The following is a 14680-nucleotide window of genomic DNA, read 5'->3' as shown; positions in this document are numbered from 1 at the left end:
GTATTGACATTAAGAGACTGGTTGGGGCCCGCCCGGTGGCGCAAGGGGTTCAGCGCCCGCGCTCCGCTGCCGAGGCCCGGAGTTCACCGGGTCGGATCCCACACCGAGGCACTGCTTGGCAGGCCATGCTGTGGTGGCGTCCCATAAGGAAGATGGGCACGGATGTTAGCCCAGGGCCAGTCTTCCTCAGCAAACAAAGAGGAGGATTGGCAGATGTTAGCACAGGGCTGATCTTCCTCACAAAAAAAAAAAAAAGAGAGAGAGACTGGTTGCTTAAACTGTGAAACGGGACAAAGTTGTTGTAAGCCAGGGGAATCTGACTGGATCAGGGAATAGCTGCAGCATAATTGAGCTCACAGTGACGTTTCTTTTGATCTGCTGTACTTTTCTCAGTTTAAATCAAATTTCACGTTATGTCATGACTTCTGCAGGGTTGTCCAAAGACACTTGAGTCCTTGGTTCCTACTGCAGGGCTGCTGTGTGGTTGGGATTCTTTTTCTGTTTGAAGATGGAGCTAGGTTCCCACCTCTGGAGCTTTGGGAGGTTTTAGCAGCTGCTCTCTTGTAATACCTCCATTCACAAGAAATATTGGCTACATGTCACTTGTTTTCACACTTTGAATAGGAATTTAAATTGTGCTTTCTAGAATGTTTGGAAAAATAAGAAAGATACATTGTAACATGAGCCTGAACTATTGATGATAAACATATAACTGTTTTGCTAGGTCAAGAAATTAAAGTGTTTTTCTTGCTTAGTAAGTTACATTATGTTGATTTGATTACAAACTGAGTTTACTGCCCCTCCATGTGATTAGCTGTTTTGGTTTAGTGATTTGAAAGGCATTGGTGGCTTAGACTGTTTTGTGCTCAAGGAGCCACTTTCCATTTATTATGTTTGCTCACTTCAGTGAGCAGCATAAAATGGACCATGAAATAGACATACAGCATACATACAGGGCGTTTGGGCAATGCTGACCCATTGTTTTACAAGTGACCTAAAATGATGGATCATCATATGCACAAAGAATCTCCTCAGGGGGAAGCTGGATTACAAGAGAGTACCTTTATAGTCTCTTTGTTGGGCTAGGACACCTGTGGTGTACAGGGCTTCGATGATGGGAACTGATTCGTGTGCTCCATGTGATGAGCTACATTATGGTGGAATTCTGCTGTACTTTTGTTTCCCTTTGAACTTTAGAGAGAGTGGAATTTATCTTTTTTTTCTCTTTGCATCCTCAACCCCCATTTAAGGTGTGTATCCTTGAGTAATCTAGAACTCAGATTGTATTTACATGGTCACATTGGTAACCAGCATTGTTTTTTGAAAGTTAAATTCTTTGAAACAGAATAACAATTATAATTGAGAAAACATTAAATTTGAGGCATTAAATTTTAATTTTGTGGAAATATGGCTTATATAGTTACTGGGAGTACACTCCTGGACATCGACTGCTCTTTTGTCACCCCCCAGATAAACAGTGGCCTGCCGTATCCCAGCAAAGGTAGATTCCTGGGAAAAGGTGCTTGTGTCATCTTTCCTTCAGTCTGACAAGTTAGTTACATTGTTGATCATTCCTTCCAGATGACATTTCTCTCTTAAATAATAATGTTTATTACTGTGCTGATGAACGCTCCAGCAACATTGGTGAACTCTAGGGTACAAGGAATTCTTTAGCTGTTGACTCTTTCCCTGAGCTCCAATGTTGTGAGTGTGTGTCTGGTGCTTTTATATTTATTCTTTTTTTTTCCTTCTTGAGGAAGATTTGCCCTGAGCTAGCGTCTGTTACCAATCTTCCTCTTTTTTTGCTTGAGGAAGATTGTTGCTGAGCTATCATCCGTGCCCATTTTCCTCTATTTTGTATATGGGACACGACCACAGCATGGCTTGATGAGCAGTGTGTAGATTCAGGCCTGGGATCGGAACCTGCGAACCCTGGCTGCTGAAGTGGAGTGCGTGAACTTAACCACTATGCCACAGGGCTGGCCCCTGTCTTCCTTATTTACCTTCTTTTCCTTGCTTTCCTTCTCCTTTGCAAATTATATCTGATTTATATTAATGGAATGGAAGTAGACTAGAATGATTTACTTTCTCTAAGTACCAGACTAAAAACTTTGAGGATGGCCCTCCATTTCTCTTGTCCCTCTTTTGAGGGAGGTACTGATCAGTAGGAAACAAGATTAATACCCAGCTAATGTTAAGGAGCTAGAGGATGAAGATGGAGGATGGCAGCAGGCCCTTCCCCTTGCGATGCCCTCCATTCCCCAAATATGCCTCTAGAGCAGATAACTGTTCACCATTAAGAGGAATTAATCAAAGTCAACTCCCTGGGGATCCTTTGGATCACTTACAAGGCCCTGTAGCTTTCAACAGCTGACACAGAATGGGAAAGAAATAGACTGAGTAGGGAAATTGAACACAGGGAGGAGAAAGTCCAATCAAAATTGACTTGATTGAACTTAAGCTTAGTTGTTTCTGGTCCAGTTTCTCTTTCAGCATTTATTCCATGTAGTCCATCCAGGGACAATTTTTAACATTTTTTTAAGAAAGGGAATTCTAAATGTGTTCTGGAACATTTTGAAAAGAGATTTTATCCAGTGTACAACTCCTAATAATCAAAATGTATATTTTATGTCATTTATATGTTTTTTAACCTATTTATTTTCCTTTATTCTTTTGCTCACAGTAAATTTTGCATGGAGCTTCAGTATTTCTGGCATGTAAACATTATTTATAAAATAAGTTATAGTTGTAATTATTTTTCTCCTGCCTCCTTTTATTTTTATTCATGTTTTTATTACAGAAATGAGCCGTCAGACTGCAACAGCATTACCTACTGGAACCTCAAAGTGTACACCGTCCCAGAGGGTGCCTGCCCTGACTGGCACAACTGCGTCCAACAATGACTTGGCGAGTCTTTTTGAGTGTCCGGTCTGCTTTGACTATGTGTTACCACCCATTCTTCAATGTCAGAGTGGCCATCTCGTTTGTAGCAACTGTCGCCCAAAGCTCACATGTTGTCCAACTTGCCGGGGCCCATTGGGATCCATTCGCAACTTGGCTATGGAGAAGGTGGCCAATTCAGTACTTTTCCCTTGTAAATATGCCTCTTCTGGATGTGAAATAACTCTGCCACACACAGAAAAAGCAGACCACGAGGAGCTCTGTGAGTTTAGGCCTTATTCCTGTCCGTGCCCTGGTGCTTCCTGTAAATGGCAAGGCTCTTTGGATGCTGTGATGCCCCACCTGATGCATCAGCATAAATCCATTACAACCCTGCAGGGAGAGGATATAGTTTTCCTTGCTACAGACATTAATCTTCCTGGTGCTGTTGACTGGGTGATGATGCAGTCCTGTTTTGGCTTTCACTTCATGTTAGTCTTGGAGAAACAGGAAAAATACGATGGTCACCAGCAGTTCTTTGCAATTGTACAGCTGATAGGAACACGCAAACAAGCTGAAAATTTTGCTTATCGACTTGAGCTAAATGGTCATAGGCGGCGATTGACTTGGGAAGCAACTCCTCGATCTATTCATGAGGGAATTGCAACAGCCATTATGAATAGTGACTGCCTAGTCTTTGATACCAGCATTGCACAGCTTTTTGCAGAAAATGGCAATTTAGGCATCAATGTAACTATTTCCATGTGTTGAAATGGCAATCAAACATTTTCTGGCCAGTGTTTAAAACCGTTGCATTCAATTTCGCAGAGAATAAGGCACCCATCTGCCTGCCAACCTGAACCTGTCGGTAGGTGGAGGCTAGACACATGAAGGTAAATAAAAGGAAAGGCTGTTAAATACAGGAAGCAGTTGCATGTAGTAACACTAATATATTTAAAAATAAGTCAACAGTAAACCACTGAAAAAAAAAATATATATATATACACCCAAGATGGGCATCTTTTGTATTAAGAAAGGAAGCCTTGTAAAATAATTCTGAATTTGTGTTCATTGTAGGTCGAGTGTACTGTTGAAAAATATTGGGGTTTTTGTTTTTTGTGTGCGCGCGAGTTTGCGTGTGTGCGTGTGCGTATTTGTTTTTTTTTCCTTTAACTGACAAGCCATGTTGAGTGGTCTTGGACCACTGCTTTTCCCCTTCGTGAGTCAATACATAGTGCTGCTGTGTGTGTATATTTTTTGTGTGTGTATTTGCTAATTTTTATTAATTCTAGTTTTTCATTAAATAAATTTGACTTTCTTTTCTGTAATTCAGGTTCTTCCTCACTTTTTTTTGTACCTTTTTAAAATTAGTGTCTTTTTGATATGTATAATTGTTTATGGTAAAGCTTATACATATGTGTTCGATACATATTTTCTTTTCCCTCATTAATCAGTTCATTAGAAATATTTTAAATTCAGCTATTTTGTGAAGATATGAGTTCCAGAAAGGAAAGGTAACATCAGAAGAATTATCAAAAGCTATTTAAAGCAGCTATCAGATGGTCTCTTTTTTTTTTCCCCCCATTTGAGTCATACTTTCAAACTTATTCTTTGAAAGGTTAGGGAATACTGATTTTTTTTTAAATACTGGAAGAAAAATCAGGCTCTCTTTTTCTTTTTTTCCCAAATATAGTGGACAAATTACATGTTTAAAATTTGTTCTTCTATTTATTGGTTTTGCAAAAGAAGGCATCATCTTACACAGTATTTGTAATTAAAAGCAAATCATTTGTTTAAAAAAAGGCAGTTTGCAAAAAAATGTTTTTGGTCTTTTATAATTCTCATTAAAAGAAGATCTGGCAAATTAAAAACTCTTATGTGTCTGCTTTAGCTCTAAGTTTGATTAAAATCCAAAGTTATTTTCCTGTTGAGTTCTGTACTTTATAGCCAAAAGCAATGTGTGCTATATTTTGAATTGTGGTAGATAAAGTTTTATTCTCAAGTACAGCAAAAGAATGGGTATATGGTCTCTTTTTGGACTACAGAGTTTTTTTTTTCCTTCCCTCTTACATTTTGATTCTCACAACTCTGGTGAGGGACTGATTAGTTAAAATGCTGATCACTTTTTCTCCCCTTAAAAAAAAACAAAACAGTAAAAATGAGTTACTATTTTATAGTTTAGTGGTTATGAGCCTGGGCTCTGTAGCTAGACTTCGAAGGACCTACATGGCAATCCTAGCCCCACCCCACCTGTCAGCTGTGTGACCTCGGGTCCCGGTTTCCTAGTATTCTGGTAGCTACCTCAGAGGGTTAAATGGGATACAAGTTAAGTTGCCTAGAACAGTGCTTTGCACATAATAAGCACCCAGCAGATGTGAGCTGCAATGATTTTGCCTTTAGCACCATATACTTAACTGTTGTTAGTTATTCTGAGGCACCTGGCAAGATTCTGAAATTGCCTTCTGAATGCCCAAAGATCATTTTATTTTGTGTGGTTTTCATGGGTTTCCTAAAAATGTAGAAAGTCAGTTAAAATTAATTTGGATTTTCACCTTATCCCATCACCAATTTTGGATAACAGAATTTACATCTGTTAACCATTTTCAGGAAAGAAGACTGTGTAGTCTCTTCTCTAGATAAGCGTTATTTTTTGAATTGGTTGTAACGTGCTTGTGTAGCAGTCTTTGTGGTGAAACGGAACAGGTCAACCACAAATGTATATCCAGGTCTATTCCTGTTAACATGTGTGTTTAGAAAAGCCGTTTTCCCCCTCAATTAATATGTGGAATATTTTTTGCGGAGTATATTGTGTTTTTACAATATTTTTAAATGTTTCTTTGATTATAAAAGTGTGCTCAGTAGATAGACTTTTATTCTTCTAGTCCTTTATATTTACACGTGCTTACACACGTTTATTTTGAGATCATGTAATTCTGTAACTGCCTCACACCTCCACACATAACATGATCATCTAAGCATTTCACCACTTTAATAGTCTTGGAAAAGCACCATTTTGGGTAACTTTTGTGAGGACTGACTATAATTTTAGCCAGTTTCCTGATGGTGGATATCTGCTTTGTCCAATTTGTTCAGGTAAGTTTTTTTGGCTATTTATAAATAACCTGTGAACATTTCTGTATGTTTTCTGATTATATTCTTGGGATTCTTTTTTATTTTTTAAGGTCTTGATACTTTTATTGTTTTCTGGAGAGGCTTCAGTGGACACTTATGGTAGCAGTGAGGATTTTTCATTTCATTGTAACCTCATGTTTTGCTAATTTATGCAAATTAAGCTAGTCAATTTTGTGAGTTTGACAGCTAATAAGGTTGACATTTTGATATTTGTTAACTATATTTCTTTTAAGTCGTCTTCAGTATTCTTGGCCTACAGGGATAATGAGATCTATAGCCATATTTCTTGGTCTGTCTGATTTGATTCATGAGGTCTCTGGTTCTTAAATCATCTGTATTATAATCAATATTCTACTTTTTCCAGTTAACGCCCCTGCCCTTCTTTGAGTGTCTTGGTGTTTTCTCTTGGGACTCTATAGGGTGGAGGGTAGGTGGTGCTCTTGAACTTTATTCTTTTGCTTTTGTATTCTTAAACTTGAATTTATCCTGTTTAATTGAATCACGAGCCAATTTAGTGTGTTAATGATCATTGGAAAACAATTTTTTTCTTTTGCTTTGAGTGATTTTTATTATGTATGACTTTTTTTTTTAAGGCCCACATTTCTGCAAACTTTAAACTTAAGTCAGTGGCTATAGATATTTTGGCTCACCACAACTCTCAGTGCTCACCCCCTCTTCCCTCCCTCCCAGAGCTCAAGAGCTCTTTATATCCAGGAACATCTGCGATGATTCTACTAACAGTGGAATTTTATTTCATTCTGTTTCCTGAGAGAAAGAATTGGTAAGTAACCCACATTAAAAAAACACTGGATCAAACTAAACATATCTGGGAGCCAGTCTGACTGCTGCATTAGAATTTTGAGTTAAGAGCAAAACATAATAGGGTGAATTGAGTGTATGACCTACCAACTAGTACTGTAGTCATTTATGTAGGTTATACAAGAAAAGGTACAGATGGAGACAGTGTTATGGAAACCTATAGATGGAATGCACTGCTAGAATCTGTCATTCCCCTCCCCGCCTCCCCACTGTGCCTGTTCCAAACACAAAGGGTTATTTGGTTGTTTACTGCTTATGATCTTAAGCTAGTTAGATCCTTTACCAAAAGAAATTCACATTTATCTAAAAACAGCATCATCCTCCAAATTAGTTTAATACTTATCAAGCACCTACTAATACATGGTGAATAGTGTGGGCTGCAGGTTCTAACTGCCTGGGTTTGAATTCTGACCCTATACCCACTAACTTTTGCTCTGCTTAGTTCCTCTGTAAAAGGGTGTAACGGTGTATACCTCATAATGGGAATGAGGATGGCTAAGTGTGCTACAAAGTGCTCATCCATATGCCTGGCATTATGTTCCCACTGTTGGGGAATCAGATGTTTTCCCTAACCTCATTCAGCTTTAAGAATTTTCTTGGATAAAGAAATTTTAGGGGCTGGCCCAGTGGCGCAAGCGGTTAAGTGCTCACGCTCCACTGCGGCGGCCCAGGGTTCGCTGGTTCTGATCCCAGGCGCGCACCGACGCACTGCTTGGCAAGCCATGCTGTGGCGGCGTCCCATATAAAGTGGAGGAAGATGGGCACACATGTTAGCCCAGGGCCAATCTTCCTCAGCAAAGAGAGAGAAAAAAAAAAGGAGGATTGGCAGATGTTAGCACAGGGCTATCTCACAAAAAAAAAAAAAAGAAATATTATTACAGATATAATTTTCTTAGGCCTTTCTAAATTCTGAAAAGCATAAACAATGGTATGAAAGAATACTTGGTTTTATCAAGTCACACTTTGACAAGCTTGCACTGACATGATGTTAAGATCAAGGATTTAGCCTAACGAGTTTCAGTTCCTGCTGCCTAGAAATGCACTGATAATAAGAGCTGAACTTATTTAAAAATTTAATATGAAAGATTTTTTATTAGGTCCAAAAATGTTAACAGAGTCTTTAGATCATTGAAAAGTACAAACCATACCTAATATGTTCCAAATAAGTGAATTTTCATAGCAAATAAATCTTTTCCTAGAATTAAAAAGAAACCTTGATTCAGCTGTTTTACATTTCAGTGGCTGTTCATGAGATTGCCTATTGTGTCTATTCAGATTCTTTTACTATTTCCATCCTGTTTTGGTGCTTTTTAAAATTGTTTTAGTAACTGATTTTCACTGCAGCATCCACTAAATGTTAGTAAAACAAAAGTGCATAGCGTTGGATCATAAGTCATGAAATTGGATAATGACTATACTTTTGTAGTCTTGATTTTTTAAGCTGCTGGATAAAATTTTCATGAGGATGGACGCTCAAACACAACTCATTTTTGCCACAATAATGTGCGCTTGAACGTGTTACTTCATTAAAAAACAAAACTTCTTGATGTTTACATCTAATAATCCCAGTTAAAATAAACTTTAGATTTGGAAAGAGAATTGGCAAAATTAACATTGTAGCTTAGTGCCAAGTTCCTTAATTATAGGAAGGTTTACCATTTCAATGGTTCCTAAAAGGAAAATACGAAGGCAGCCCACTGTAACCCTCAGCAGTTGATTACCTCACAACATGGTTGACTTTGGTAAGGTTTAAATGTGGCCCAGTCACTTAGTACAGGGAGCTCCTGGTGGTAGACGACCCTAGTCACTGTGTCCAGAAGATGAGAACATGATGTAATCTATGCAGAAATAGAAGTATAATGATGTACACCTGAAATTTATACAATGTTATAAACCAATGTTACTGCAATAAAAAAAAAAAAAAAAAAAAAGAATCCTCTGCATGTCAAGCAGCCACTACTACTCAAAGATGGCACTGGAAATGAAACCCATTTATATCCCCACTCTTCTTATGAGGAGGACCTGTGCTATGACTAGAATGCAAATCTTGATTGATTGATGTCAAAGGAGGAAAAGGAAGAAGGAAATCTTTGTTTCACTTAGCACATGCACTTATTGCCCCCCTCTTATTTAAAAAAAATTCAGGTATGTTTAGTATCCTTTAAATACCACTCATATAATCAGGAGACCTTAACTATGGTCACAGATTTATAAACTGATGTTAAATATTTTAGGATCAATCACTTTGAATTTTTCACTGTATTTGCAAATAGGCCATCAGAAGCACGCAAGATCTCTGCCTCTGACATGGTTCTTGCTAAGGTTCAAACAGAAGGGACAAGTGGAAAACGTGTGCGCCTCAAGCACACAGTCTAGAATTTCTTGATTACAAAGGAAGGCACTTAATGCTTATAGTTTTGATACTTTTAAGAGTTTTAAAAGCCTATACATAACAAGCATGTAGAGTACTGGTTAATACACAGATCCCAAGGCCTCACCTCTAGGCCTACTGAATTGGAATCATTGAGTTATCAGCATTTTCAATAAAAAACCCAGTTGATTGTGATATAAGGGGTCTTTGGGTAACACTTGAAAAAACAATGCTAGAAAAAGATAGTCAACATCACTAGTAGGGAAATGCAAATCAAAACCAAGAGGTGCTACTTCACACCCATTAGGATGGCTATTAAAAAAGAAAAGTGCTGGCAAGGATATGGAGAAATCGGAACCTTTGCGTATTGCTGGTGGGAATGTCAACTGGTGCGGGCATGGTGGAAAAGTTTGGTGGTTCCTCAAAAAGGTAAGCATAGAATCATGATCCGGCAATTCTACTCTGGGTATATACCCAAAAGAACTAAAGAGCTTGGGACTTGTACTCATGTTCATAGCAGTAACTATTCACAATAGCCAAGAGGTGGGAACAACCCAAATGTCCATCAACAGATGAATGGATAACATGTGGCCTGTGCACACAGTGGACTATTAGTCATAAATGGAATTGAGACATGCTACAACATGGACGAACACTGACAACGTGCTAAGTGAAATATGCCAGACACAAAAGGACAAATACTACATGATTCTACTTACGTAAGGTACTTAGAATAAGCAAATTCATAGAAACAAAGTAAAATAGTGGTTATCAGGGTCTGGAGAAATACAGGAATGGGGAATGACTGTTCAGTGGGTACAAGAGTTTTAGTTTAAGATGATGAAAAAGTTTTGGATATAGATGGTGGTGATGGTTGCACAACACTGTGAATGTAATTAATGATAAATTTTGTTCTTTTGCCATGCCACAATAAAAAAAGTGAATAAAAGCTTAGACTTAAAAAACCAAAAACCATGCTAGAGAAATGAAGGTCATACTGTTAATGTCATTCACATCAAGGTTTTCTCAAGCTCCTTTCAAAAGGAAAGGCGTGCTTAAAGCCAGAGGGCACAGAAGACGCCCTGCTGCTGCTTAGAGACAAGTGCAAAGCTGCATGTTCAGGACTCCTGAATACAGGTAACTCCCACTTTTTAATGTGCTTGTTGCCATTGCTAGATTGCACAAGGCAGAGTAATTTGGGTGTGGATTAGCTCCCTCTGCTTGCTGAAAATGAATTAACATCATAGTTGCTTTCTTTTCCTCCCCTAAAGATGACTGAACAGAAATGACAAAATTATAATAGTGCTAAGATGGTCAATGCAATGTTCTCAGATGTCCTTATGTGCACTCTCTCCCACCAGCCATAACGAGCCCCAGATCTGGACTTGTCTTCCCAGAACACATTCAGATTTTACTAGCAGGTCTGAGCACAGTATGTGGGTAACTTGCAGACCCCATTCTCATCCAAGAAATTCCAAAGTATCTTTACATATCTGTTGATATATTTTGTAATACAAGATTCCGAAGTCCATCACTGGCTGGAATAATAATTAGAAATTGTTCAATGTTATTTTACATTGCATTCTAACTTAATCTTCACAATAATACTGACTTAGGTACTATTATTTGCATTTTACAGGTAAGGAAACCTAGGATGCAAAAAGTTCAGCTAGCTAGTAAGGAGAAGAGCCTTACTTCCTAGTTATCCATACCATGGACTGAGTCACAGGAGAAGACAGGCATGGAGTCTATGAGATCTGGGAATTGGCACAGGCAAACAAGGAATAGAAGGGGAGGTGGCATGAGTCAGTATACCAACTGGAGGATCACCTCAGGATGGATGGCTGCCTCCCTCCGGGGCCTGGACTTTTTTTGTAAGATGACAGGCATTCACAGCCGGTGTGTTTCTGTGATGTGTGCTAACACATGACATTCTGCCCAATATAAACTATCATGTTCTGAGTGCTACTTCCCTCAGCATAAGAAGGGACCTATATTGGCATGTGTAGACCTCATCATTGAGTTCACTTCACTCAAACACTTTATTTCCACTATTAAGTCAACTGTATTTCATTTTTGCCCAGTTCCCCCTCTAATGATTGCTTTCAGGAGCCAATAAAGTCTGCAGGTGAATCTGCTAAGGTAATGGTCTATACCAATGGTTGTTTTATTTATTTATTTATTTATTGTTGAGGTAACATTGGTTTACAACATTATCTGTTTCAGGTGTACATCATTTTACTTCAATTTCTGTGTAGATTACATCATGTTCACCACCCAAAGACTAATTACGATCCATCACCACACACGTGTCTAATCACTCCTTTCACCCTTCCTCCCCACTTCCCCTTTGGTAACCACCAATCCAGTCTGTCTCTATGTGATTGTTGTTTTTATCTTCTGAGTGAGATCGTACGGTATTTGACCTTCTCCTTATTTCGCTTAGCATAATACCCTCAAGGTCCATCCATCTTGTCACAAATGGCTGGATTTCATTGTTTCTTATGGCTGAGTAGTATTCCATTGTGTATATATACCACATCTTCTTTATCCATTCTTCCCTTGACGGGCACCTAGGTTGCTTCCAAGTCTTGGCTATTGTAAATAATGCTGCAGTGAACATAGAGGTGCATGTATCTTTATGCACTCATGTTGTCATGTTTTTTGGATAAGTACCCAGCAGTGGAATAGCTGGATTGTATGGTAGTTCTATTTTTTTTGTGTGTGTGTGTGAAGAAGATCAGCCCTGAGCTAACATCCATGCCAATCCTCCTCTTTTTGCTGAGGAAGACCAGCTCTGAGCTAACATCCGAGCAGATCTTCCTCCATTTTACATGGGACGCCGCCACATGGCCTAACAAGTGGTGCGTCGGCGCGTGCCCAGGATCCGAACCTGGGCCGCCAGCAGCAGAGTGCGTGCACTTAACTGCTACGCCACGGGGCTGGCCCCAGTTCTATTCTTAATTTTTTGAGGAATCTACATAACTGTTTTCCATAGTGGCTGCACCAGTTTGCACTCCCACCAGCTGTGTATGAGTTCCCTTTTCTCCACATCCTCTCCAAAACTTATTTCTTGTCTTGTTAATTATAGCCATTCTGACAGATGTGAGGTGCTATCTCACTGTAGTTTTGATTTGCATTTCCCTAATAATTAGTGATGTTGAACATCTTTTCATGTGCCTGTTGGCCATCTGTATATCTTTGGAGACCTGTCTGTTCAGGTCTTTTGCCCTTTTTTTTTTTAGTGAGGAAGATTAGTCCTGAGCTAACATCCGTTGCCAATCCTCCTCTTTTTGCTGAGAAGATTGGCCCTGGGCTAACATCTGTGCCCATCTTCCTCTACTTTATATGTGGGACGCCTGCCACAGCATGGCTCAACAAGTAGTGCACAGATCCACACCCAGGGTCCGAACCTGCGAACCCTGGGCCGCCAAAGTGGAGTGTGCAAACTTCACCACTACGCCACCAGGCCAGCCCCTTGCCCACTTTTAAATTGTGTTGTTAGTTTTGTTGTTGTTGAGATGTATGAGTTCTTTATATATTTTGGAGATTAACCCCTTATCAGATATATTGTTTGCAAATATCTTCTAATTGTTAGGTTGTCTTTCCATTTTGTTGATGGTTTCCTTTGCTGTGCAGAAGCTTTTTAGTTTGATGTAGTCCCATTTGTTTATTTTTTTGTATTGTTTCCCTTGCCTGGTCAGACATGGTGCTTGAAAATATGGTGCTAAGACCAATGTCGAAGAGCGTACTGCCTTTGTTTTCTTCTAGAAGTTTTATGGTTTCAGGTCTTACATTCAAGTCTTTAATCCATTTTGATATACCAATGGTTCTTGATGTTGACTATGCATCAGAATCACCTGTGGGGCTTATTAAAGCAGATTTCTGGGCCCACCCCCCAGATTTGATTCAGAAGGTCTGCTGGTGGGTCTTGAGAATTTACATTTCTAACAAGTTCTCAGGTAATACAGGTATTTTTATCAATTTACTAAATTAACATTTGTGTAATAAACACTAGCCACCACTTGAGTGAGGTTTGTTACTCTCGTGATTATGTTCACAAATTAGGGACATTTTGATTACCCCTACCAGTGTGAATAAAATCAACCTTGTCAGTACCTTTTGGCACATCATAATTTAAAAATCAGAAAAAGTGAGATTTGGGCCTACAATTTGCTATTTAAGAGACCAGGTCCGGTCTTGACAGTAAAGCCACCATCAAAAGCTGCATTAAGAACTTCATCCAGGCAGCTTGCTGTGACAAAACTTAAATCCTGTCGTACATTGCCTGGGATTTCTTCAAGGTCTTTTTCGTTCCTCTGAGGAATAATGATCCGCTTCAGTCCTGCTCTGTGTGCTGCCAGCACTTTGTCTTTGATTCCACCTACCTATAAGAGAGAAGAACATTACCAAGGATTATGATCACCCTCAGGCTCTGAAAGAAACCCTGACCCACCTTTCTTTCACTGCTATTTTAAAACATTCAAATCATCTTCCATTTTGTTATAGCATGAGCTAGAAAAGCCACTAAAAAGGTTAATAGTTTTGTGGTTTTTGTTTTTTTTTTGGTGAGGAGGATTGGCCCTGAGCTAACATCCATTGCCCATCTTCCTCTTTTCACTTGAGGAAGATTGTCTGAGCTAACATCCCTGCCAATCTTCCTCTATTTTGTATGTGGGTCACTACTACAGCATAGTAGATTCTTTACATTTTGATTAGTGTTGCATTAAATCCTTTTAATGGGGTAAAATTCTAAATTTTTGATAGGTATGAGCATTTGTTCTGTCCATGATTCCTTTTTATATTGTCAAGGTTAACATTTTTATTCCATTCTGTAATCACAACAATCTTCTGTATAGGTTGATTCTGAAAAAGCATTACATTATTTTGACCATAAATACCATTCTTACAGAGCTTAGCTGTGTGCCAGGATTATTTCCTTCTGTACAGGTTTAAAGCCATGACATCGGTGCCACTTGATGAAGAAAACATATCCCAAAATGATCTAGGCTCTTGTGGTGGTTTTAAAATATGTCCACAATGGTCCCTTCAAAAGGCAGAGTCTAATTCCCCTCCCCTTGAACTGGGCTGGGCTTAGTGACTCATAAGAAATTGTGGTGGAAGTGATGCTATATGACTTCCAAGGTTAAAATGAGAGCTTCTGCCTGGATCTGTCTTTCTTGGATCTCTTGTCCCAGAGGTAGCCAGCCGCTGTGTTTGAGGTCACTCAAGCAGCCTAAGGAGAAGTGCTAAGGTGAGGAATGGGGGCCTCCTGCCAACCAGGACCAATCTGCCAGTCACGTGAGTGAACCATGCTGGAAGCAGATCCCCCAGCCCCAGTTAACATTCCAATGAACTGTGACCTGGCTGGTATCCTGACTGTACAACAAGAGACCCTGAGCCAGAAGAGCCCAGCTAAGGCTCTCCTGAATTCCTGACCCACAGAAACTATAATAATAATGAAAAATATTATTGTTT

The 14680-nt window shown here is 39.2% G+C and overlaps 2 protein-coding genes across 4 annotated transcripts in view; one reads left to right on the top strand and one right to left on the bottom strand.

Moving 5' to 3' along the window:
* Nucleotides 1-4208, top strand: part of SIAH1 (siah E3 ubiquitin protein ligase 1) — a 28023-nt gene extending 23815 nt beyond the window's left edge. For all 3 annotated transcript variants that reach the window (XM_058527765.1, XM_058527766.1, XM_058527764.1), the window contains exon 2: nt 2801-4208. In XM_058527765.1, coding sequence (XP_058383748.1) covers nt 2803-3651 — 849 coding nt within the window. In that variant the 5' untranslated portion in view covers nt 2801-2802 and the 3' untranslated portion in view covers nt 3652-4208. The remainder of the gene's footprint in view (nt 1-2800) is intronic.
* Nucleotides 4209-6741: 2533 nt separating this feature from the next.
* The window catches only part of LONP2 (lon peptidase 2, peroxisomal), a 107625-nt gene continuing 99686 nt past the window's right edge, over nt 6742-14680 (bottom strand). Inside the window, exon 15 of the mRNA XM_058527756.1 lies at nt 6742-13590. Coding sequence (XP_058383739.1) covers nt 13369-13590 — 222 coding nt within the window. The 3' untranslated portion in view covers nt 6742-13368. The remainder of the gene's footprint in view (nt 13591-14680) is intronic.

Source organism: Diceros bicornis, chromosome 32 (assembly GCF_020826845.1).
Source record: "Diceros bicornis minor isolate mBicDic1 chromosome 32, mDicBic1.mat.cur, whole genome shotgun sequence".
Classification (NCBI taxonomy): domain Eukaryota; kingdom Metazoa; phylum Chordata; class Mammalia; order Perissodactyla; family Rhinocerotidae; genus Diceros; species Diceros bicornis.
The sequence above is the reverse complement of the archived record's forward strand: the minus strand, read 5'-3'. Positions and strand labels throughout refer to the sequence as shown.